This window comes from Ochlerotatus camptorhynchus, unplaced genomic scaffold (assembly GCF_037179485.1).
Source record: "Ochlerotatus camptorhynchus isolate MF236.1 unplaced genomic scaffold, CSIRO-AGI_Acam_v1.1 ptg000433l, whole genome shotgun sequence".
Taxonomy (NCBI): domain Eukaryota; kingdom Metazoa; phylum Arthropoda; class Insecta; order Diptera; family Culicidae; genus Ochlerotatus; species Ochlerotatus camptorhynchus.
The window spans coordinates 1,608,846-1,634,940 of record NW_027040919.1 but is presented as its reverse complement, the minus strand read 5'-3'; the positions used below and the strand labels follow the sequence as shown (position 1 = coordinate 1,634,940).

At 39.8% G+C, this 26,095-nt stretch overlaps 1 protein-coding gene across 1 annotated transcript in view; it reads left to right on the top strand.

Moving 5' to 3' along the window:
- The first annotated feature begins 11,205 nt into the window (after nt 1-11,205).
- Nucleotides 11,206-26,095, top strand: part of LOC135711523 (CKLF-like MARVEL transmembrane domain-containing protein 4) — a 49,085-nt gene continuing 34,195 nt past the window's right edge. The window contains exon 1 of the mRNA XM_065234393.1: nt 11,206-12,100. Within this exon, the coding sequence (XP_065090465.1) occupies nt 11,942-12,100 (159 nt within the window). The 5' untranslated portion in view covers nt 11,206-11,941. The remainder of the gene's footprint in view (nt 12,101-26,095) is intronic.

The window sequence follows — 26,095 nt, the reverse complement described above, 5'->3', positions numbered from 1 at the left end:
ATCTTCTATTCCGCTTGCGCTCTAGTGCGTCGAAACTTCCTCAAAAGAAAAGATATGACAGCAATTCGATGTCTTAGCGTAAGTGACATTCTGACCAATTGTTTCTGGATTGAATAATTAATTATTTTTTAAATGTTAATTTATATATTTCACTTTATCAACAAAGTTGGAATTTTATCATCTAACAACAACAAGCTGAAATAAAAATGCGTATGAAAAATAAACGTACTTGTTATTTTACACGATTACAATAGAGATTTTCACGTCCGGTTGTGTTGGTGCGATATGTGAGAGCGCGTTAGTGAATATCCGAGGAAAATACATAACAAATCGATGCCAAACTCATTTTGACAGATCTACTTTCATACATTTTTTAGGTTAGCCAGAGGAAAATAATAGACAACTTTACACGGCGTTACTCCCGCTAGTGTGCGTGCGCTAAACGTCACTAATCTCTATACTCGTCAATATGATCTTACTTTGTTCGGAAAGCATGTTCGTTTGGCTCAGATTTTGACAGTTCGTTTGGCTCAAAAGATTTTCTCCGCCTATCTCAATCAATGACGTTTATATAAGGTCTGGGCCAAAGGGCTTATTGGTGTTAGTGAAATGTGCAAATGGTTAGTGGTGTTCGTATTATATTGCAATGTTTATCTTTTTACACGAAACAGCTGTTGGCAGTGACGTATATCTATCTGTTCTCAGTATGTTGGCAGTGACGTATATCTATCTGTTCGCAGATGTTCAGCAATGTTTACAACATTTTTGCTTCTAACACCAGCAAGCTGCCTGTTGGCCCAGACCTTATATAAATGTCATTGTATCTCAATGAGGTACAGAGAGAGGTGGCGCAGATCGTGAAATAGGCTTGTATTAGTAAACCAAAAAATCAACGTAAAAGCAAGTAGTGACGTCACTACTTACGTGTACTTGCGTGTATCGTACAGTGATTGTGTGAGTGATTGCTTCACCTCGGTAATCCATCTCATTGCGCCTATCTCTCCCACTGAGTATTTCTCAGGAGACTGGCAACCCCATATGAATCCTATATACGTTTGACAGTAGGCAAGATCACGGGCCTTATTTAAATACGGCCGGCCTGACGTATACAGGGAGGAAAGGGACACAAAATCGTGTTGTAAGCAGAAAGACAAGAGCAGATAAAAGCTTCAAAAACATGGCCGCCAGCCAGGCCCCTGGTATTTCTAGTTTTCAGTAGAATAAAAGTATATTTCAGTGCCAACATTTCAAAGGGGCGTAACTGCTTTTGTAAACAATGGCTTTAGCTGTCGATTTCTCGCATCTTAAAGCTCACTCCTTCAAAATAACAATGCTAGATGGTAGAGGAAATATTCCTCTACCTATTGGTATCATTATTTTTCATAAGTGAGCTTTTATTCGCGAGATATCGTCGGCTAAAGCCATTGTTTACAAATGCAATTACGCCCCTTTGAAATGTTGGCACTGATTTCTTGCCACACGTTAATTGTTAATTGCTCCCGAAAACCTGCCTATTAGCCACAAATCTACAATAGATGTCATCGATGTATGCTTGTTGGTCGAGCCAGACCTTGCCTTCTGGCTTGCTTTCTAGTAATTCGGAAGCCCAAACAGTACTTGGCTGCGCCGATTTTGAACCGTTAACTCAAATACGCCTTCAGCTTTCGTTTCACATTCCGATCGTTGGTGAAGATCAGAAAATCGTCGATCTTCTATGGAACGAACCAGTCCTAACTTTTGAAGAACACTATCCAGTTGCTTACTAGGCTGTAGTTTTAGCTCTCCAGGCTAAGGTATATCGTGACCAGAGCCTGTAATTTCACATCCTCAGGAATACCTTCACCGTCTCCGTCTGGCAGACCTGCTTCCTCCACGGATCAGAATCATCCACATCGCTAATGCCCACGTCAAATACCCTTTTTTTTTTTTTTTTTTTTTTTTTAACTTTTTATTTGTTCCAAATTCAAAATAAATTACATTTCATTTTAACCTAGGTGCTCCAGTTACTGCAGTAACGTACCAACCTTAATTGTTATGATATATATCTAAGTGTTTTTACATTGTTCATGTCTTGGCAATTCAGTATTTTAAACAGGTTTTTTAACCTGCATGTCAGTATAACAATTGATATCTTAAAACTAAAACTAAAACTAAATCTTATCTAAGTATAAAGGGAATTAATCGTTGCAATTGAGGATTGCAACGATTTTTGCCTGAAATTATTAATTATTTTGTTGGACATTTGTGCTAAAGTCTCAACATTCGAAATTCTATGTACTTCGGTTGTACTGTACCAGGGAGGCAACTTCAAAATCATCTTCAGAATTTTGTTCTGAATCCTTTGAAGTGCTTTTTTCCTGGTAGTGCAACAACTAGACCATATTGGCACAGCGTAAAGCATGGCCGGTCTAAAAACTTGTTTAAATATTAGAAGTTTATTCGTCAGGCAAAGTTTGGATTTCCTGTTTATAAGAGGATACAAACATTTTATATATTTGTTACATTTGGCTTGAATGCCCTCAATGTGATCTTTAAAAGTTAATTTTTGGTCAAGTATTAATCCAAGATATTTCACTTGGTTTGACCAGGAAATTGGAACTCCGTTCATAGTGACATTGTGACTACTATTAGGTTTCAAAAACGAAGCTCTAGGCTTATGTGGAAATATTATAAGTTGAGTTTTGGAAGCGTTGGGAGAAATCTTCCATTTTTGTAAATAAGAAGAGAAAATATCTAAACTTTTCTGCAGTCTGCTGCAAATAACACGAAGACTTCTTCCTTTAGCGGAAATGCCTGTGTCATCAGCGAACAAAGATTTGTGGCAACCCTGAGGCAAATCAGGGAGGTCCGAAGTGAAAATGTTATACAATATAGGCCCAAGAATACTACCCTGAGGAACTCCTGCCCTAACAGGTAGTCGATTAGATTTGGAATTTTGATAATTTACTTGAAGAGTTCTGTCAGTTAAATAATTTTGAACTAATTTCATAATATAAAGTGGAAAATTAAACTTTTCAATTTAGCAATCAAACCTTCATGCCAAACACTGTCGAATGCTTTTTCTATGTCTAGAAGAGCAACTCCAGTTGAGTGGCCTTCAGATTTGTTTGAACGAATTAAATTGGTAACTCTTAAGAGTTGATGAGTAGTTGAATGCCCATGGCGAAATCCGAACTGCTCATCTGCAAAAATTGAGTTCGTATTGATGTGAAGCATCATTCTATTCAAAATTATCTTTTCAAAAAGTTTACTTATTGAAGAAAGCAAACTTATTGGACGGTAGCTAGAAGCTTCAGCTGGATTTTTATCCGGCTTCAAAATTGGAATAACTTTTGCATTTTTCCATTTATCAGGAAAGTATGCCAAATGGAAACATCTGTTAAATAATTTTACCAAGAAAGACAAGGTACTCTCTGGGAGTTTTTTGATGAGGATATAGAAAATTCCATCATCACCTGGAGCTTTCATATTTTGAAAATTTTTAGTTATAGACCTTACTTCGTCCAAATCAGTCCCCCAGGAATCATCAAAAATATTTTCCCGAGAGAAAATATTCAGAAAATCCCGAGCAACCTGATCCTCAATAGGACTAGTAAGACCCAAACTGAAATCACAGACAAACAGACGTAACACTTCATTGTGTATCTTCGTTCATGCATTTAACGGTTGATTTGAATATTATCAGTTCCGCGAACTACTCGCCTCAGCGCTGGCATCGGATCACTTTGACGTTTCTATACATTCTATAGAACTTTTATGCAATATTGTTTGCGAGCTAGCGAGCAAGCTTGTTTTCCGCGAGAAGCCCGAGAGATGTCGTTACTGAGGTCATATATTTTCAGATACTATGTTTTCAAGAAAAACTTTTTCAAAGAGTTACGTCTGTTTGTCTGTGCTGAAATTATGGGAACTCTCGAATTGCTTAGCAAGTTTCTGAGCTTTTTCCAAATTTGTGATCAAAATTTTACCACCTTCTTTAAGCGCTGGAATAGGCTTTTGAGGTTTTTTCAAAATTTTTGTGAGTTTCCAAAAGGGTTTGGAACTCGGGTCTAATTTAGAAATATTATTTTCAAAAGTTTTGTTCCTCAGGGCAGAGAATCGCTTTTTAATTTGTTTTTGCAAATCCCGCCAGATAACTTTCATGGCAGGATCGCGTGTTCTTTGATATTGTCTCCTACGGACATTTTTAAGACGGATCAAGAGCTGAAGATCATCGTCTATTATAATTGAATCGAATTTAACCTCGCATTTTGGTACTGAGGCAGCTCTTGCTTCAACTATAGAAGTAGTCAGAGATTCAAGAGCATAATTAATTTCATCTTTGGTTTGCAAAGGAATGTTTGGATCGAAGTTATATTCCATAAATGTTCGATACCGCTCCCAATTAGCTCTATGGTAATTGAAAGTAGAGCTGTTGGGATTAGAAATTATTTCTTGGGATATTTCAAAAGTTACTGGAAGGTGATCAGAACCGAAGTCAGCATGAGTAACCAATTGGCTACAAAGTTGACATGAATCAGTTAAGACCAAATCAATAGTGGAGGGATTTCTTGCAGAAGAAAAGCATGTTGGGCTGTTTGGATATTGAATAGTGTAATAACCTGCAGAACAATCATCAAACAGAATATTACCATTGGAATTGCTTTGAACATTATTCCATGAGCGGTGTTTTGCATTAAAATCACCAATAATGAAGAATTTAGACCTATGACGGGTAAGTTTCTGGAGGTCACCCTTGAGAAAATTCTTTTGCTGGCCTACGCATTGGAATGGCAAATAGGCAGCTATAAACGTAAGTTGTCCAAATTTTGTTTCAACAGAAACTCCCAAAGTTTCAAAAACTTTGGTTTCAAATGAAGAAAGTATTTTGTGTTTGATTCGTCTATGAATAATGATGGCAACGCCACCACAGGGTCCATCAAGACGATCATTTCTATAAATCAAGTAATTTGCGTCCTTCTTAACCTTATGGTCAGGTTTAAGGAACGTTTCAGTTATAACGGCAATATGCACGTTATGAACTCTCAAAAAGTTAAATAGCTCGTCTTCATTATCTTTAAGAGATCGAGCATTCCAATTTACAATATTTAATGCTTTAAAATCCATTACTGAATTTTAAAGTCATGACAATATTATTTGCAAATTTTACTCCCGTTTGAATAGCATCAAACATGGAGTTAGATTTAAGCATATCAGAAATCATGTCAATTAATGAATTCTGTAAAAATTCCATTTTGGGGGCAGTAATGCTTCCTAAGTCAAAATTGTCAAAATTTCCGTTAGAACGTTGGTTAGTATTTTGATTTCTACCCGCTGCAATAGCAGCATAGGTAGCTCCATTAACTCGCTGAACATTGTTAGCAGCGAGGGGAGTAGGTACAGATGAAACATTTGAAGCAGGGGAGATATTTGTACCTACGGGTACGAATTTAGAATTTGTTCCTCGCTGACCGTTGTTAACAGCAGAGGAATTTGTACCTGGTCGGAAACGTGGAGTGTTTCCTACCTGACGGTTAGAACGAGATTGTAGGATCGCTTTGCGAGTCTTACGTCGAATACCCTTACTTTTAGCTTTTCAGTGGCTGGCATCACCACGAAACTGCTGCTGACTCAAACGCTTCCTGATTCAGTCCTGCCTCTTCCATTGGCATCTCCATCCCCTTGACGTTGATGTTTGGATTCCAAAATTCCGCTTGTGGACGTACTTCTGTTTCAATGTAAAAATCATCGGAATCTTCCGGTGTGGTTTACGTTAACGTTAACGTTTATTGGTTAACGTTGTACGGTGGCATGAAGTTTTATTTTATATTTAATCTTTACAGCAGTGACACGGATTATCATAGACTACTGCGATATTCAATAGCAGAACTTCCCTGAAGTTAGTAGGATTTCCCGAACTTCCCGGACGATGGCGGAAACGTACATCAGACCGACGGCTGAAACCAGGCAGATTGGGCTGGCTATCAACACATCGAAGACGAAATACAAAAGAGGAAGATTTTCTAGGGAAGACAATGTTAGCCTTCCACCTCGAGTTCAGATTGACGGTGACGAAATCGAGATGGTTGCCGGCGCCGGTGGTGTAGTGGTAAGCGTGACTGCTTTCTAACACCCCGATGGGTCTGCGTTCAATCCCAGCCGAGGTCGGTGGTATTTTTCTGAGGCATAAAAATCTCTGGTCACGTCTTCCTTCGGAAGGGAAGTAAAGCCGTTGGTCCTGGCCCATGTGTGTTGAATTTGAATGGGTGCGATATCCTACACAGGTGTGGAAGCTGCCTTCCTGCACATTCGATTGCCGTCAATGGATGGCAATCGATGTCCGTCGGTGATTGGCACTAGATTGCGGAACAGAGACCGACGTTAAATAAACGAAAGAAATCGAGATGGTTGACGAGTTCGGGTATTTGGGCTGGTGAAATTGGAATGGTGACTGCCGAAAATGAGACATTCAAAGACGCATTATGGTATAGGCAATCAAGTCTGCTTTGGTCTACGGAGGACGCTCCGGTCGGATAAAATACGCCGCTGCACGAAGTTGACTATCTATAAGACGCTGATTAGACAGGTGGTCCTCTAAGGTCACGAGTAATGGACTATGCTCATGGAGGAGCAACGCGCTTTGGTGTTTTTAAACGGTAGGTGTTGCGGACCATCTACGTTGCGGGGTGTAGATGGAAGACGGAACGTGGAGGAGGCGAATGAACCACGAATTGCACCAGCTACTGGGAGAACCACCACCATCCACACTGCAAAAAATGGGCGACTACGGTCAGCATAACACAGACAAAAAGACGTCTCACTGGAGTTAAAATTCACTGAGCTTCAAAACAGTAAATTTCAATGCATCTGTGATCCAGAACCAGTTCAAGCAGTTTCACAGCCATTTGAATATACAGTTATCCCCCGAGGAACGCGATACCCACTGAGTTGCACCAACCACTTTTGCTCGGTGGGGTTTCAACCAGTCGGTCTGATTTTGTGCATGTGAGTAGGGTCAATGGAGAACTAGTCACTCGCAGAAAATCAGAGCGCTTGGTTGAAAACCCACCGAGACAAAGCGGTGGGTGCAACTCAGTGGGTAACGCGTTCTTCGGGGGAAAGCTGTAGTTCAGTAATTATTCCCAAAGTACGATTAGTAGGGACCGTACTATACACAGCAAAAAAAATATAATATCGATCAACGTACACTCTGATATATTAGTAGTCATCGATAGTTTACAATTTATTCATTTTTGTCATTCGCGAGGTTTACACGTAGCTTAGTATAAAAAGTATACTATCTTCAGTATATAGTTTAAACTAAACCGGATTTGTGCGAGAGTATTTTGACCAGTGTATTCTTTAGTAAACAATCATGGAGAAATGGAACAGTTTCTGTCATCTGCCGGCTGATTTTACGTGTAGCCGTTGTCTCGAGGTGTTCCTTCGTGTGCCAGATCCGGGACTGGTCCAAGCATCGGGAGAACCTGCGTCAATATTCGAACAAAGTTGAAATTGGAAACGCTCAAGAAACACAAGAAGGTGGTGGTGGTGGATAAGCCAGGCTATGCTGGAAAAGGCAGAAGGGGAGATGTTCGGAGTGGTCGTCCAGTGCCTTCCGGCGGATCAACCGAAGCGATGCTGGGTAATTTTGGCAGATTACGAAACTCAGTGCGACAAGCTGCTGCGTGACATCAATGGTCAGGTTAATCCGGAACGGAAATCGATAGGTACGATAATATACTGGTGGGTGACATCTATACGGCTCCGTATGAGGGCATCTACTACCGGGTGGTGATTTTGGAAAAGGTATGTATCGTGCGTTGAGCTTTTGAAGACAATAGCATGTTGCCGAAACTAATGAGTGATGGTATTGACTGATTTTTCAGATTGACTCTGCTAAATCTCTGGTCAAAATTCGACTGATCGACTACGGAAACGAATTGATTCTGCCGACTGCCGACCTACGTGCTCCGCTTCCGATGATAATTTTTTTTTTTTTTATATCTTTATTAAGGAGACTTTCAGCCGTTGGCTGGCTCGTCTCCGACCCGATGATAAAGAATCTTCGTGCGTTTGCATTTCATATTGAGATTCAGAATCTGAATCGACCTATTGAGTTGACCGAAGTCATTCGGATTATTATCATTCGGTCGGAGAGCGATCGGAAGATTGTAGATATGGATCAGACGCGTTTAAATTTGTTACATTGGCTTGGGAACACGACAGTCGGAGAGGGTAGAATCGTGGCCACTTTTTCTTCTCGGAAAGCGCTAGTTTTGCTGGCATCTGAACCGGCGATGAAAATCATGAAAATTTTGTACACTCAGTTACCGAAAGTAGCTACCAAGTTTCCATTGGCAGACAATTCAAGTGTCGGAGATTTATTTTTCGTAAAATAAAGTAAATTATAATCTTAAAATGTGGAATCATCTGAACGTCGAAAAATTGAATATGTGACTAGTTAAAAAGGGCGATTTCCAAAGCACTTCCATCGTATGGGAATGGCTCTTTTAAACAATTCACGTATCAATTCTGTCTGTGTTATTATCATATTTATGATCCTTTTGACAACCAAAACAAACTTAGGGGGGCGTGGTAATCGTTTCTGGGATAAACCAGTATTAAACTACGCATGTACATTCAATAGATATACTATACCCCTTATACTTCAAGTTTATACTAGGCTCGTTTTGTAGGCAACTAAACGAAGTCTAGGGTCAACCAGGCGAATATCATTTTAGTGTGACTTTTATACTAATTAGTTTAAATTTGTTTCTGAGTTTAATTCAAGCTGATGTATGAAATAACACGCAGAAAAAAATATTTTAAACGTAATAATATTTGACGTAAAATCAATAAGAATTTCATTTTGTTTTGGCTGCAAAAAGAAATCATTATTGTTTCAACAATCCAGTATAGTTGTTCCTCAAAACCCATGGATTGTTAAATCAAAAAGAAAATCTTTTCGAATTTACAAGAGCTTTCATGGTTTTGACGTATGCTGTCAAATTTGGCAGCTGGGTCAACAACAAAAATATGTTTGTTTTTGAAAGAGATTTCTTGTAGATTCAATCATATTTATTTTATGAAGTCTGACAATTCACACAGTAGAAATAAAAATATGTTTATTGACCGGAGAACTTTAAGATTTGGGCGTAATTGCTTTTGTAAACTAACATGTCAATCACTGTTTTCTCGCGAATAAGAGAACAATCTCGTGAACAAACTATACCAAATGATAGAGGAACTATTCATCTACCTGTTTGTGTAGTTTGTTTTTGAGATTGAGCTTTAATTCGCGAGAAATCGTCAAATGAAGTGTTTGTTTACAAAACCAATTACGCCCTAATCTCGAAGTTCTCAATATGGCCAATTGTTTTTTATTTTTTGTTTTCTTTTTCACTGATCACGGAAGTAAAGCCGTTGGTCCCCGGTTCATTAGTTGATGGGTCGATACGTAGGGTCCAGCGGTCGCATTGCGCATCTCGAAACGAAAAACTTTTTCATACAAGCGTTCGTGCAAAAAGTGTCTTTCGTTTCGAGATGCGCAATGTGCCACCAGGTGTGGGAGCTGCCTTCCTGGCGTCAGGAGCATTGGTACTCAGTACGGAAAACAAGATCGACGGAAAAAATGAAGGAAAAAAACAGAAAATTTATTATATTTAGCAACTGCAGCTCGAACTGCAGCATACTTATAAGTATACTTACCTCAAGTCTCAAGATTTTCGGAAATTTTGTTATTGTTTAAATTTTTGTCCGGGTGAAAACGAGGGAATGATTGGTAGTTATTTTTGCATTCATGGCCCGGGGAATGGACACAGCAAATAAATGCTAAATTAAAATGAACTATTGTTGGATTAATAATAGAATATTGTTATTTTTACAATAGTTGCAGTTGAAAAGTGGCTTATTAAAACAAAAGAATCCTATTTTGAATTTATATGAATAAGTATTATTGAAACAACAAAATGCAATATAATTTCAACCGGAATTGTTTGTTTAAATACAACTAAAGTTTTGTTTGGTTCAATGCAAACAATTTTCTGTCCGTGAATGATGTAATAGCAAAAAGCAGATACAATATTACATCAATGGATGTAATTTTGTTCGCAAAATCGATGTACATCGTACAATGTGATATTACAACACAACCGATGGATTGACCTGGTTACAGCAGTTTCGATGTAATATTCAACAACTTTTTTTGCTGTGTAGGAACCGGCATTAACAAACACGCCCGTACCATATGGCATTAGAGCTAATTGGGGACACACTCTTATTGTGTAGGGTAATTTGAAGAGATAACTCCCTGGTGTCTCCTGAAAAGTTATTAAAAGATAGTTGGCTACCTGTTTGCAAAATTAAGCATCCGGAAAGTCAAAAGTCTTGTCCTGTGGAAGACCCGGTATATCCGTAAAAGTGGGCAATCCTCCACGGTTTCCTGATCCTAGAGCTCCGCGGTTTTTTCGAAACTACTCATAGACGTCTTATCAGAATGAATTCATAGTTGTGACCGGAATCTAGGCCCTGGAGACCGCGTAATGGTCCACTGGAAGATCCGGAACATCCGTAAAAGTGGTGAATTCATGAAACATGATCCCAGAGCTGAGGTAACTCTAAGACTAGTAGGTGCCGAAGAAACGTGCTCAACTTGTTGGCTCAGCTCTGGAACTATCTTCGGTCCCAAGCTAATCGATGCACCTCTCGAAACATGGGAAAATCCACGAACCCCTCATTTTATCTGTCAAACTTTCATAGAGAATCAAAACAAACATAGTGTAGTACCAGAATTTCATCTAGAATGGGATACGTTAATCGATTTTCTTGGGACCAATAGGCTAGTCAAGTAGTGAGCCAATTTCAAATCGATAGTTTCGTATTGATTGTTGGTGGTACTTCGAAACTATAATTTGATAACTTATTTTCATGAATTTGAAAGTATTGTTTTTCAACGAATCGTTATTTCTAAAAAAATAGCCATCTCTACCATTAAGCGACGGTCACTCGAGTCTACCTGCTCTGCTACAACAGATACATTTTATCGTATGAATAAAAGAGCGTTTATCTTCGTTACCTGGTCTGGGTTCGAGTGCCTAGTTAAACAAAACTCAAGTCTCTCAGAGAGCACATGAAACAGAAACTAAATGAACGCAGGAACCGCGTTGAGCCGTAAACTCTATATGGGGACGCATGGGGCTCAGACTTTCCCATCGCTGCAAGTCAGTTCAGTTTCGAGTGAACGGTTCCAACGAACGGTTGTGGTATAGTTTTTGACCAGCGAGCTTATTCTGCGCACCCCGTGAGAAAACAAGCTGTATATCTCCAGAAGGAATACCAACCAGCCGTGTGCATTGCAAGCCCAAGCAGAGAGAACGGAAGAGCGAGAAAGGAGAAAAACAGGTCTGGTTCCATTGAAGAAACAGCACACCTGTTTATTTTTTTTTATCTAAAGACTACGTTTTTTTAATAATCGCTCCGGACGGTGCAGTTTCAGTGTAGGAGAAAAGCGTAAGGTGAAAATGCATATTTAATCAACGCAATTAAAACCTTCTAGTTCGGGTTTGATCGTTGGGAAAGGGGTCTTTTGTAGAGGCTGATAGGCGAATAGTAGTGTCACCAAGCGGCAAAGTGCGATATTTTTGTGAGCAAGTGATACTCTTTCAACCGGGAACTGAGTGCGTACGATTAGAAAACTGCGCTTCAAAAATAGATCTCAAGCTAGTCACAAGCTGAAGATCTCCTTCGACTACCCCGGAGAGTAGGAGTGGCTGTGTACGTGTGTGTATGTGCTGCGCTTAGGTGAAAAGTGTACGAGAGAGAGAGAGAGAGGGATTCCCGTTTTGTTTTGTGAGTGCTGTGGTGGTGTAAAAAGTGTCACACAAGTGCGGAGTGTTGTTTTGGAGTTGGGGAGAAAGTTTCCAAAGTGTGTTGAACAGCCGTGTAATCGTGTAAGATAGCCATGATGACCGAAACTGTGGTAACGGTGGATCAGTCGCAGGCGGCGCCTCCTAATGCAGCCAACCAGGCACAGGCCAAACCGGACAACAGCTTGAACTGGATCAAGTTCAACATTCAGTACTTCCAGTCCATTCCGGGCATTCTGAAGCTGGTGCAGCTGGTGAGTTTTCCATTGTTTCGCCGACAAGTGATCTATTTTGAGTAATCTGAAAATCGAGATATCATACACGTAAACAAAGTAAAAATACCGACATACGTTGATAAGATTAGTTGCGTATCATGAATCACGATGATTGAAAGCATGAGCTGGTGTCAACTGTGATGTATTGAAGAAAACAAAATCGTGGTAGCCGGCAACCTTGCTTTGGGCGAATTGACACCTTCGGCAGGTCAAACGATTCTGTCATTAATATTGGAGCAGCGATAAAAAAAAACATGGCTCGACAAACGAAATGAGCTCACAATTTGCATATCTATGTGTATCTCCACTTAGATATGAGACCAAATGATTGTTCAGTGCTAGGTACTACACACAGACATTGCTTTTGCGGTTACTAAGGTGTGAAATAACCACGCACGCGCATACATTTTTGCGCGCGTCAATGCAACCGCAAAGCATGCATACAGTCCCACTCCTTTGCTTGCTTAGAATTCTTAGCGAAACTTTTAACAGTAGGAAACATCCAGAACGGCAGCGTTCAACCAATAATGCATTCCGGAGCAAGATCAACTGACAGACGAGAGACTGCGGTTTCTAAGCGATCAGGGTGCAGCAGCAGCTGGTCGACTGAATCACCTTGAAGTAGGCGGTGTACAGGTCAGAGCGTTCTTGTTCTTGTTGTCATTGTCACTCCCTGGCGGGATATTATTAAGGTGACGACGGTGAAGCAGGCAGAAGGGTAGCCAACACTACAGAAAATCTGTATTTCTACAGGTTTTTTTAGGTTTTTTTTTACCCAGAATTACATAACACATTTAAAATCGATTCATAAATTGCTGAGCGATGGTTTTTCAAACATTGCTAATTTGCCATTACCCATTTACCAGCGGCATCGTGTTCGGAGTGTTGAGGTACTGTTTCCTAAAAGTTCCCTAAATTTCCAAAGCATTTTCAATGTTTCAGAATCATTTTTGATGTTCTCCAAACTTTTTTAAAGGACCCCTTAACTACTCTATGGTGGGTTTGAAGTTCTTCAACATTACCCAAAGCTTCTTTGAAGATCTTTTGAATGAACATTCCTGGAGTTCTTTCAAAATTCTCTTAATTATTCCCTGAATCTATTCGGTACTCCCTAAACTAATGAAGTTCCTTGAGTTTCTCTAAATTTTGCTGGATTTACCTGAAGTCAATTCACTCAAAAATTCGGAAATTCAGTAAATTTCTTTAAAACTTTCCAGACATCTTTGTAAAGCGGTCAAATCTTAAGGTGATTCCTCGTAGAGTCCACAAATGGCCGCACTTCCACTTCGAATTTTCAATTACACAAATTTCGGAATTTAATGCCCTATTTAACCTGAAATTGCTACTTCATGTATGCTGCAGTACTGCAAACGCGAAGTTACAATTTCAATGTGGTACGTTTCGAAACTGATAATTGTGTCCTTATTTCTTTTAAATCCATCGATCTTCTTCGAAATTCAAATATCTGCTGTACAAAAATATGTGTTTAAAAGAAGTAAATTCTTTAGTGAAACTATGTTTCGATGGTCATCAATGCCTGAATGAATCTGTAACCTTTTCCCAATGTATGTATAATGTGTGTACTCTGTACACACTCAGATTTTTTGCGCAAATGTGCACCACCGTGCAGCTCGGCAATCTATTTTGCTGGATTTCAGTGAAAATTTTGCCGAGATTTAGTTAACAAACGGGAATTTTGCCGAGATCTCGGCTAACAAACATGAAATTTGCTGAAATCCCAGTATAAAATAAATGTAAAGCCTGCTCGGTGGTGCCAATCTCGGGAAAAAATATCTAAGTGTGTATGATGTCTGTATGCATATCAAATTTACAAATACAGACATGTATATCTGGCATCCCTGGTTGGATTTGACAACTACCTGCGGCAACCTGGTTTATAAAAGGTGTGGAATTCAGTGCCAACATTTCAAAGGGGCGTAATTGCATTTGTAAACAATTGCTTTAGCCGTCGATTTCTCGCGAATAAAAGCTCACTCATAAAAAATAATGACACCACCAGGTAGAGGAATGATTCCTCTACCAGCTAGCATTGTTATTTTAGAGGGGTGAGATTTTATTCGCGAGAAAATGATATTATTTACAAAAGCAATTACGCCCCTTTGAAATGTTGGCACTGAATTGATGGTTTTTCACTCGGCTTCGTACGCTCAAACACGCTCGTAGTTACGTCATAACGTTTGTTTCAATCAGCGTTTGCATTAGAAATTGAATATGAATTATAGAATTTTTGTATGAAGCCAAAATTTATGAATCTTTTTCCACCGAATGTTGAGATAATGCGAGGGGGACGACTCTATCTACGATGTAGGAAATATTGTGTTTTGCTGTGGCTAGCTGCGCGTACGCTGAGCAGATAGAAAGAAGATTTATCACGATTTTGAAGATTTTCTGCAAAAACATGATGCGCGATGCAAGTAGATGCGAGAAATGAAAGAAGATTTTTCGAAGATTTATTCGCTAGAGTGAGATTTTTTGAGCATCTAGAATTGAGATTTAGATGTGTCGCCCCCCTCGAGATAATGTATTGATTATTTTATAAGCACACTGCGAGGGGGAAGACGGCTTTCATTTGAGTACGTCTTTTACTCAGAGTTGCTCAGGGCATACAGTTTTGGAATATGACCATGTAAATGTTAGTTCGATAACGAAACGAAAACAATGAATGAAGAAAATAAATGGATGCAATATTTAAATAAGGAAATAATCTCGTTTTCTACCAGTTCATTGAAGTTTTGGATATTTTGGCAATTTCTTAAATCACTCTGATGATGGGTTTCTGTAGGGCACTTTTCTCTTTACAATGATAACGAAATTGACCAGGATCTTGCTACCGTAGTACTGGGCATTAGACTGTTGCAAAATTTGAAATTTTCGCTCCACAGTTCTTAAACGGTTCCAAATTGGGTCCAGCTTAGCCTCTCATAATTTGAACTACTTTAGTAAGAAACTGACTTGGCACAAACCATTTCAAGTTTATATGGGAATTACTATGGGAAAACTTATGTTTTTGTTCATATCTATCTAACAATTCACCACATCACTATGCTTTAAAAAATGATAGCAGTGATTGTAGCAAATTTTCTCAGCTACAACTCTGTTGAAAACCACTTTTCAATCAAATGGAACAAAAGTTATTAATGATTCAAGCCACTGATGTCTTATGATTATGCTCATTCAACTGTTCAGCAGGCAACATTGGTGTTTCTGGTGCGAAGAATAGAGCACACATATTATGGCTACTATCTCACACTGCAGAATACAGTGTTGCCCACAGAACAGCTGCTTGATCATGCCATAAGATTATCAATCTCTTAAATAATTAATATCATTTTAATTTAACATTTGGCTGAAAAACGATTTTCCGAAAAGTTGTAGCTGAGAAAATTTCCCGTAAGAATAGTTATATAAATTTTCGAAAAAGCAATATGGAAAATGCGTAGAAGACAATGAACAAAAAGTTTGGTTTTCCCATAGTAATTTCCATATCAACTTCGAATAGTTTGTGCCAAGTCAGTTTCTTACCAAATGAGTTTAAATTTTGGGAGACTAATCAGGAAAATTTCAAATTTTGCATCAGTCTACTGGGTATCCAGATATTTCCTTCCGGCTACCAGCTTCGGTGGGGACATGTACTTGATGATGAGTCCTGTGAGGGCCTCAGTTGCTAGAAAAAAAAAATTAAAACGTTCAAACTATTCCACCAAACCCCCACATACGCCCCCTAGCCCCATTAATTTTGTATCAAAAAAGCAACGTTATTGCGTGATGTTTTTTTTTGCTAATGGTTCTCCGATGAATTTAGTGTATTTTACGGCATAGATCACCGGCTGAAAAAACTAACGTTCCTTGGACTGCGCTGTCAAAACAATCGAGATAATAAAATCGTTTATCAGAGAGCAAAAGAGTTCCTCAGAGTTACTCTGGATTGCTCTTAATTTCTCACTGTCTTCCCCCTCAGCACACAACACAAGTCGTGGTCATCCTCTCCCTCAATGTTTACCTTTGTCCCTCTACCAACACATACGTGAGGGCTGGATCTCCACACTTTGTATAGACCAGGTTGCTCAAGTTGAACACAGCAGTGTTGTCACCCGGTATGTTGTTTTTCAATTGGGTTCTTTAGGGGTATTGAGGTAAAAATGCCTATTCGTAATCTGCATTAAAATGGAACTGAAATTTAAAATTTCATCAATTAGCCAAAATCATCATCTTAGCGCCCCTCGGTGGGAGTTTGTATGGGAGCGAACTATCAATTTGTTAGTTTAGTGTCAAATAGTGAAGTTATTATATTGCTTTAAATCTTTATTTAAAAATCGAAATGAAAGTCTATGAATTCGAACAAAAATATCGTTGTGATCATCATAAAACGAAGCTCATTTAATATTTTGAGCGCTGTAGATTGGATTCTTTAGGGGTATTGAGACAGTTGCATTTTTGTAATCTGCATTGCAAACGGCACCGAAATCCTAAATTTCATCAATTTTGGAGCACTGGAACCTCTTTTAAAGTTCGAGTATGGTCGTTACAAGAGAGTCATGCACAGCTCATGCACTGGTTTGCTTTGATTACCAACTTAACACTGACGGGTGGCATCCGAAGGGTGACTACGATGCGTCTTGGCCAGACCTAGATTAACACACAAATCACCATCTTAGCGCCACTCGGTTGTACCAACCGGTGGAAACTAACGGTTTTTAATTGGCTCACTACTTGACTAGCCTATTGGTCCCAAGTACATCTATAAGCGTACCCCATTCTAGTCAAAATTCTAGTACTGCACTTCGTTTGTTTAGATTCGCTATGAAAGTTTGACAGGTAAAATGAGGGGTTCGTGGATTTTCCTATGTTTCGAGGGGTGCATCGATTAGCTTGGGACCGCAGATAGTACCAGAGCTGAGCCAAAAAGTTGAGCATGTTTCTTCGATACCTTCTGGTCTTAGAGTTACCTCTATGGTTGGTGGAGTGGTATGAGGCCAATTCTGTCCATTTTGTTCCAAAGGACATGAATCCGCCAAACTGTCCGGAGCTGCGCCCGGTGGAGCAGTACTGGGCAATAATGAAGCGAATCCTGATGAATGTGGGCGTCTTAGTGGAATACCTGTATAATGAGAGAGAGAAGGATTAGTATTTTCCATTTAATTCCACTACTTTATTTGCTTATCCTTGACAGATACGCGTATTTCGTCTACAATGTGCAGACTTCTTCAGTGTCTTGTACTAATACTCGACTTGCGACTCGCGGCAGTCGAGTATTAGTACAAGACACTGAAGAAGTCTGCACATTGTAGACGAAATACGCGTATCTGTCAAGGATAAGCAAATAAAGTAGTAGAATTAAATGTAAAATACTAATCCTTCTCTCTCTCTCATTATACAGGTATTCCACTAAGACGCCCACATTCATCAGGATTCGCTTCATTATTGCCAAGTACTGCTCCACCGGGCGCAGCTCCGGACAGTTTGGCGGATTCATGTCCTTTGGAACAAAATGGACAGAATTGACCTCATACCACTCCAGGACACTTTTAGAATAGTGGCATGATGCCAAATCTGGCCAAAATAGCGGAGCTTCGTCGTGCTGCTGCAAGAACGGCAAAAGGCGCTTCTCGAGGCACTCAGATTTGTAGATCTCGCCATTTACTGTGCCCTTTGTCACGAAAGGCTCACTCCTCAGTCCGCAAGAGCAGATGGCCTGCCAAATGAGATATTTGGAGGCGAACTTCGACATTTTCTTCTTCTTAAATTTGTCGTCCACATCGAACTTGCTCTTGCCGGTGAAAAACTCCAACCCCGGAATTTGCTTAAAATTGGCTTTTATATACGTTTCGTCGTCCATCACACAGCAGCCATATTTTGTCAGCATCTTCTCGTAGAGCTTCCGTGCCCGAGTTTTAGCCGTCGATTGTTGCCGCTCATCGCGGTTTGGGAAGTTCTGTACCTTGTATGTATGTAGTCCAGCTCTCTTCTTTGCATTCTGGACGTAGCTCTGCGACATGCCGATCTTTTTAGCCAAATCACGGCTTGAGACGTTGGGATTTGCTTTAATCATCCGCTTCACCTTTCCCTCCGTGTTTTTGTTCTCCGGTCCCGGTTTTCTTCCAGCTCCTTTGCCGTGGTCCAACGTCAACCGCTCCTGGAACCGCTTCAACACTCTGGAGACGGTTGAATGGTGAATGTTCAACATTTTTCCCAACTGCCGGTGCGACAGGTCAGGAAATTCCAGGTGTTTGGAAAGAATTTGTTCTCTCAACTCGCGTTGGTTCACCTCCATTTTCGTTGAATCGAAAAACACGACTTCGAGTTTGACAGCATGTACACAATACACATCAATGAGAAAGTGTGCAAAATTTGGTTGATTTTTACCCAATGGTAAAAAAGTTACGCCCTGTTGAATGTGTCGCAATAATTTCGTGTTCGCCCTTTATAGAAAAATCTAAATAAAAACACTAATTAAGCAAACATTCAACCCGATTTTTTTAAAAATTTGATAATTTTTTTCAGCAAATAATCCTTAGAAAATGTCTCCATTTTCATGATTCTGCAACCCATTAACATGCAAACCTGTTGTAACAATGCCATGTACGATGTTGCAATAATTCCCAACGTTGATGGCCTTTAATAATTAAAGTAGCAAGTTTGGTTTTTAGTTTTTTGATTAGAGTGTAAATCAATTGCAATGATATTTTTAAAGCAACATGTTTCAAAAATCTTGGAAAATCTGGATAATATTTTAAAAATCTGAAAATATACGTGATCCGTCTGTGTATCTGGTTAGATGACAGAAAATGTGGAAAATCCAGATAAATCTGGAATACTGGCAACGCTGAGTTTTATAATGTCCAAAGCGTACCAGGCTGCTGTTTCCGTGTTGCTACCGTTTTTTTTCCTTTGTTCGGGACCTAACACTACTGCGACCAGTAAATTGATCTATTGTAGTATATCCCGTGTCCTTAGTTTAGTGCATGTCGTATTACTTCATCACTATTGAGAAATGATGAAGTATTCGATTTTTTTACAGTTGCCAGTCTTGCATTTATCGCAAGGATCCGACTCTAATTTATACCCTATTTATACCCTTCGGAGTGTTGAAAACCCCTCCAAAGGCACGCCCCTTTGTCAGTCAAAATTGGATTCCTTAGCAACAAAATTAAGGTATGACACCGATAATGACCATGCATCAGAACCCTAGTCTTAACAACTTCAAACTAGGGAACAACGAATAGAAGATTAGGAATCACATAGATGAAGACAACTAGCTCATTTTTTTCCTTGTTTCAAGATCATCCTCGGTAGACAAAGCCGAGTCTTGTCAACAAGGCATAAAAAGTAACAAGGACTAAGATGTGTTCCTTGGAATACTGAAAAATTCGGTTCCCCTAGTTTGAAGTAGTCAGGACTAGGAATCGGTGGTAGATCTTACATCCCGTAACGTACCACGAAAAGGTGATCTACCCGTTTAATGCGTGACTGCTGAAAGTTTCAATTACAACTAGTGATGCAAACCGCCATGTATTGTGGAAAATGTGTAGTATGTTTCAAGAGGTGATAGAAGGTCTGCCTGGCTAGCATCAGGCATTGACCATTCACAAAGTTGCCACCCTCCTAAAGCTCGTTTTAGGTGCACTATTTAACGAGTTTTGTCATGGATATCGACATGCTTAGAGATCAATGCGTTAGGCATTAGCCAGACCAACGGAACTGAATTTAATCCTTTTTGAAGCAAATCAAGATCGAAGATTTAATTGAGCCACACTATAAAATAGTGTATTACTGGGCACTTGTGGTCTGGCGTAAAGAAGTACAGCTATAGAGTGACCATAAAATCTATACAAATCTGAACGAATTTTTTTTAAATTATTCACACCTGTGTCTTGCACAGGTTGCACATGTGGACGCAACGCCACTGCTGCTCATTAAGCAAAAACGATCCCTTCAGGGGCATCAAGCATCTAAAAACCACAACACTCCACGACAAAATATGATTAAGTTTTCGCTTGGTATGTAATGCGTAACAGAGATACGCGATAATTCATATAGTTTCAGCGGTTGATGATTAATTTTAAATATACGAATGGTGCTGCCTACGGCGACTAAGACGGTGACTAAGATGGCGAACACGACGGCTATTTCGACGACGTGGTCAGCGAACTTGTCTAAGATATAACACTTTTGCCCGGCACCTCCTGGATCGTAATGTCCGCTATCTGTCACTGTTTGTAAATAGCAATTACCTTTGTCGTAATGCTTCCTTCGACGGACACAATTTTTCTTGCATTGCCATGGTCATCTGGGAGGAGGTTCGTGTCTAGTGCTTTCCCCAGGAACCGCTCGCGGCCACCAGCTATCACCCGTCCTGTCTCGAGCGTATCCAGCGAGGCATCTTTCAGATTGCTAGAGACCAGTAGCCGAGCACTTTTGCAAGCGGAAAACTTGCTAATTCATCAAAACCTCAAATTCTTTAAATTTCTTTAAAATAAATAGATAGTTATGCTATTTACATCGTATGAAATAATTTCAGTTTTATTAATTTCCAGAGCTTTTGTGAATAATGTTAAAACATTTGTAGGGCATTTGAAAGTTTGGACTGTCCAAACATTCCATACCTCCTGTAAAACCAATAATTGATTTTAATTTTGAAAATCAAATTTGGACACACATTGAAATCGTCGACATTTTTGATAAATATCGCTAGCAAATCCAAAAATAAATCAGGGGTCCATTGAAGTGTAATGGAAGTTTGTGTTTTAACGATATGCGAAGAAAATACCCCCATTGAATTTGATAACTATTACTATTACTATGATAATTTAGGATAAATTCTTTGAAACTTAATTTTTTGAGCATTTTCACTGCTGTCACATATAAATTATTTCCGTAGCTAATTCCTATGCTAGATTATCATCCAAGGATATCTGAATGTCTACATCTAAAAACTTTTGCAAATTACTTTCATTTTACCGAATTATTTAACAAAATTGCTTGAATCTTATACATTTCGGCGAAATCTTCATAACTATTTTTTGCGAATATTAGACATGTGCTTTAAAATACTTCGATTTTGGGGTAGGTTCAGTTTTGACCGATCTGAGTTGATTAAACCCAAATTTTGGTAGTTTTAAAATAGCATGCATGTATTCCTAAAAATAATAAGAAAATCGGCCTCGTTTTGCAAATCACGCATGCATCATTCGTTTTGCCACTTATCAGCAAACCGGAGAAGAAGCGGTCAGAAGCCAATCAATTATACCATCCGATAGGAATTGGCATAGAAGCAATAAAAACAGATAGCGAAAGCACCTGTATTCATTTCTCATCAAACAGTCAGTCAGCGGCTCTGTTGTTCGCCATTCACTTTCCGTAGGCATGCATCCATGTTATTTGCAATATGGTGATGGAAATGCTAGCTTTTTTATTCCATCTGCTCGAACCGTGGAACCGTACCGTAGTTAGTAATCATACAAACAATTTCGATTATGCGCACGTGTAAACAACTTTTGTGAATTGTTTTGTTTACGTTTGGAGAAAGGGTGGGACCTTTTATCACACCCTTCCTGGAACATATAGATCTGACATTGCTCACCCCTCACAAAACTCCAAACCTTTTCGCATGATTACGTAAGCTTCTCATCATCCATCATCTATGTACCTTCGGCCCGAATAAAAATCAACTTGTATAACTACATTGCGCAATAGTTTTTTTTATTGACGCTGCGTTTTGGTATATTATGAAACGGAAGTGATTTTTGATTAGTGAGGGTTTAGATCCACCGTTTAATTTTGATGAACCTGAATGTTTTTTTACAGCATAATTCTTATTCGGGTAGGCATCGGAGCTGAGCGCATTATTTGTATGGAGCTGCATAAGAATGCATTGCTTGCCAATAAGGTGAGCCCAGTTTGTTTACCGTTTACGTACATGCGATAAATCTAAGTGATGACTGACAATTCATCCGAAGATGTTGTGGGCATGGGTGGGGTGCTAAGGAACGACCTGCTAGTGGAGTTCATCCCACGCAGCGGTGATGACATCGCTTCTCGTCAAAGTTTCTTACAAGCGCCAGTTGCATCGGATGCGTGTTAATTGATGCGACGACTATATAGAGTTTTGCAGCTAGCTATGAGTAACGCTGTCATCCATTTTTTAAACTTCTCCCTGACTTATTCATCGGTGAAAAAAATACTTACCCGACGTTGTGCAACAGGTGAATCGCTCAGTGGAATCCCGAAAAAACGTTATCTTATCTCACGGCGATATCAGTAAATCGTGCCAAAGTGTGCTGTGCTCATGGTTACGCCGCGTCAGCGACAAAAGTCCACGCTTCCAAGGCTTATTCACGATCTCTCGCTGTGACGGTAACTTAAAGTATACGTTATCGTATCTTGTACGATCAAATATTATCTTTTAGGTTCGTGGCTACTTTCACTCATTGAGAGACCTGCGGATATGCCATGTGTGGCAACACAAGACCGGTTCAGCTTCTTGGCGACGCTGATCGGAAAGCTGTCTTGTCTGCGATAGTCCGAATTTGAGTTTATTACAGCACTTCGGCCAACGAACTGATAAGAACCTGTCGAAATCGGATTCACACTTTCAATACCTACTCCCATAAATCATCATCCAGCAAAGCTGGCAACCTGGCCCAGGAAACAACTGTCAAAACTAATTTTCACGCCCAGGCATTCAATCATGCTTGTATCTCGTTCATATAGGCTCGCATTCCGATACACAAGACTGTCTGTATTTTAGCGAAGGTAACATGTAGGTGCTACATATTCAAACACCCTGCCATTCGGAACGAACGTTCCTGTTTACCGTTCACTTTAAATTAGTGCTAAATTGCAGTTGCCAACATGTACGCACATTAAAAAACATCGATTTAGACTGGCAATTAGCTCGCTTGAGAAACCGACTGAAATGGCCTTTCGTGTGGGCTTAGAACAACTTTGTTCAGGTTCCTATTTTAAAGTTTGATTTGACACAGTTTCGAGAATCCTCCGACTTCGAACATTGCGGTCAAGATTCAACAGTTGCGTGATTTAATGTGGATCGAACAGGTCTGGGTCATAAAAGAGAGAGTTGCGTGATTTCAAATTGACCGGCAGTGTTGCCAGAGTCCAAGGCGCTCGCCCGCAAACGGAATGACATTTTCCGCCCATCTATTTAAGGTTTTACACCGACGGGGTTAATCCAACAATCAATACGAAACTAACGATTTTAAATTGGCTCATTACTTGACTAGCCTATTGGTCCCAAGCAAATCGATTAACATTTTAGTCGAAATTCTAGTACTACACAATGTTTGTTTTGATTCGCTATGAAAGTTCGACAGATAAAATGAGGGGTTCGTGGATTTTCCTATGTTTCGAGGGGTGAATCGATTAGCTTGGGACCGAAGAGAGTACCTGAGTTGAGCCAAAAAGTTGAGCACGTTTCTTAGAGTTACCTCTAGGCACTGTGACAACTTTTTCTCAGTTTGCCTCACGTGTTCCGCAGCTGTGCCAAGAGTGCCAGTCATCATACTGACTATGTTTGTTTGTAAAAAATTGGATATTCGACAACCCGATTAATTTGACAGTTCAAATGTTTTGTTTTGAGGGAAGACAACAAGCAGTGGAATCCGCACCGAACCAAGACGATGATCCAGAAGCACCCCAGCTGGACAAGTCGATTCTGGACAAACTGGGCCTCGATAAGGCGATCAAGTTCCTCCGACTGCTCGACATAAAAAAAGTATCTAATGGCATTCGAAATGGATGATGCAGTTGCTGCAACGGGCTCACGATATCGATGCCGTTTGTGTGATTCGGTTATTCCAAATTTTGGCAAGCAAGATTGTTGGCAATGAAATTGACCAAAGCGTGAAGCTGGTCATAGATCAGGCACGGGAAAAGCTGTTGCGGGAATCTAAATCGGCTGCCAAGATCAACGATGGCTACCTGACAGCGAGCAGGTTAGAGATGGCCTAGGACACCTAGGAGATGGCCTAAACGTGACGAAAAGTTTAAGTTGTTTACATCGGCGGATTTGAAAACGGAAATACTGCAGAATATGACGAAAGTGTTCCTGCTGCTAGAGGCTGGTTGTTTCAGTGGTGTCACCGAGTTGCAGGTGCTTTCAAAAAGTCACCACTACTCTCGTCGCCACTGGTGTGTTCAGCTACCGTCACTGCCAGTACTACCAGAACGACCCCGGTGGAGGAACAGTCATCGAAAGCCACCATGCCACAACTACAGCAAAATAAAAGCTAACTTAAATTACGATTTCAATCTGTTCTAACCGTTCTAACCGAAACGCAACACACAGTAGTAGTAGAAGTAGTAGGTGGAAACCGTGGAAACTAACGATTTAAAATTGGCTCACTACTTGACTAGCCTATTGGTCCCAAGCAAATCGATTGACGTACCCCATTCTAGTCGAAATTCTAGTACTACACTTTGTTTGTTTTGATTCGCTATGAAAGTTTGACAGGTAAAATGAGGGGTTCGTGGATTTTCCTATGTTTCGAGGGGTGCATCGATTAGCCTGGGACCGAAGAGAGTACCAGAGCTGAGCCAAAAAGTTGAGCATGTTTGTTCGGGACCTTCTGGTCTTAGAGTTACCTCTAAGCAGTGGAGTAGTGGAGGTTACGGTTCCATCCGTTTTTCTTTCTTTCTTTCGTCATCTTCCACATGAATCTTACCGTCGCCGCTATAGTCCTGGTCCTGGTAGCTCGGATGTTTTGATTTTTTTATTTGACCTTTCGATCATTAGTCCGTCAGCCATTCTCTCATTTCCAGGGCAGTACCGATTGCCCTGGTATTGATGTATTCACTGCAACTGATGGTGTACTGCTTCGGACAGGCATTCGGATGTGCGCTGATGGGAAATCTAACTCAGTTTTTGGGAATCTATGGTGGGTTTTGACCGAAAATTCGCGGTTGAGTTAATCCGCATTCAAAAATTGCAATATGTCAACAACAATGATTTGACACAGGTGCCGAAGCAGTACAGTGTTGCAAGCTACATCAAAGATAAGAAAAAGTTTATCCATGGCTGCCAATCAGTGTGCCCAAATGTGCCCAACTGTATTTTTGGCACACTGTGCGGAGTGACCTGAACTACACAGAAACAAAATCCATTGGCAGAATTACTATATTGATGGTTTAAAATAAATACTCCACCCAATAAATTTGTGCAGAAACGAAGTTCATTTAATTTCACTATTTTTTCTATCATAGAAGCATAGCATAGTAGGTGCCGTTTGAGTAAGCATTGTAGTTTTGACAGAATGGTTTTAAATTTGTTTATATTTATAGTCAACTATACTGAAATCATGGTAGATTTAACCATAGAGGTAACTCTAAGACCACTGGGTCCCGAAGAAAATCATTATTATTTTTGGCTCACTCAGTACCAGAACAACGGTCCCAAGCAGTCCCAAGCTATTTCACTCACCCCTGCATGTTCTGCATGAATCCGCACACCCCTGATGTTATCTGTCAAACTTTCATAGCGAATCAAAACAAACATAGTGTAGTAATAGAATTTCAACTAGAATAGGGTACGTTAATCGTTTGCTTGGGACCAATAGGCTACTAAAGTGGTGAGCCAATTTAAAATCGTTAGTTTCGTATTGATTGTTGATTTAACGGCATTAAGCGTAGTTATAGTGAAAATAAGTGTTTTCTGCACAATAGTATTCCTAACTATGATCTTTGTTTCACTGTAGAGTCGGTGTTTAAGAGTCACGCCAAGAATGAAGCTCACCGTTTTCTAGATGTAGTGGTTTGAACGTAGATTTGTTGAAAGTTTTTGGCCATTTTTCGAACTATATTTTTTTTCTGAAAGATGGGGAAATTCACAATAGAAAAAGCTGTTGGCAGCTAATCAATTTGAGTAGTGTCTTCTTAAATATAAAAATAAAACATTGCAACCTTTCTTCATGCACCTCTTAGGTATTAACTTGGTGCTAA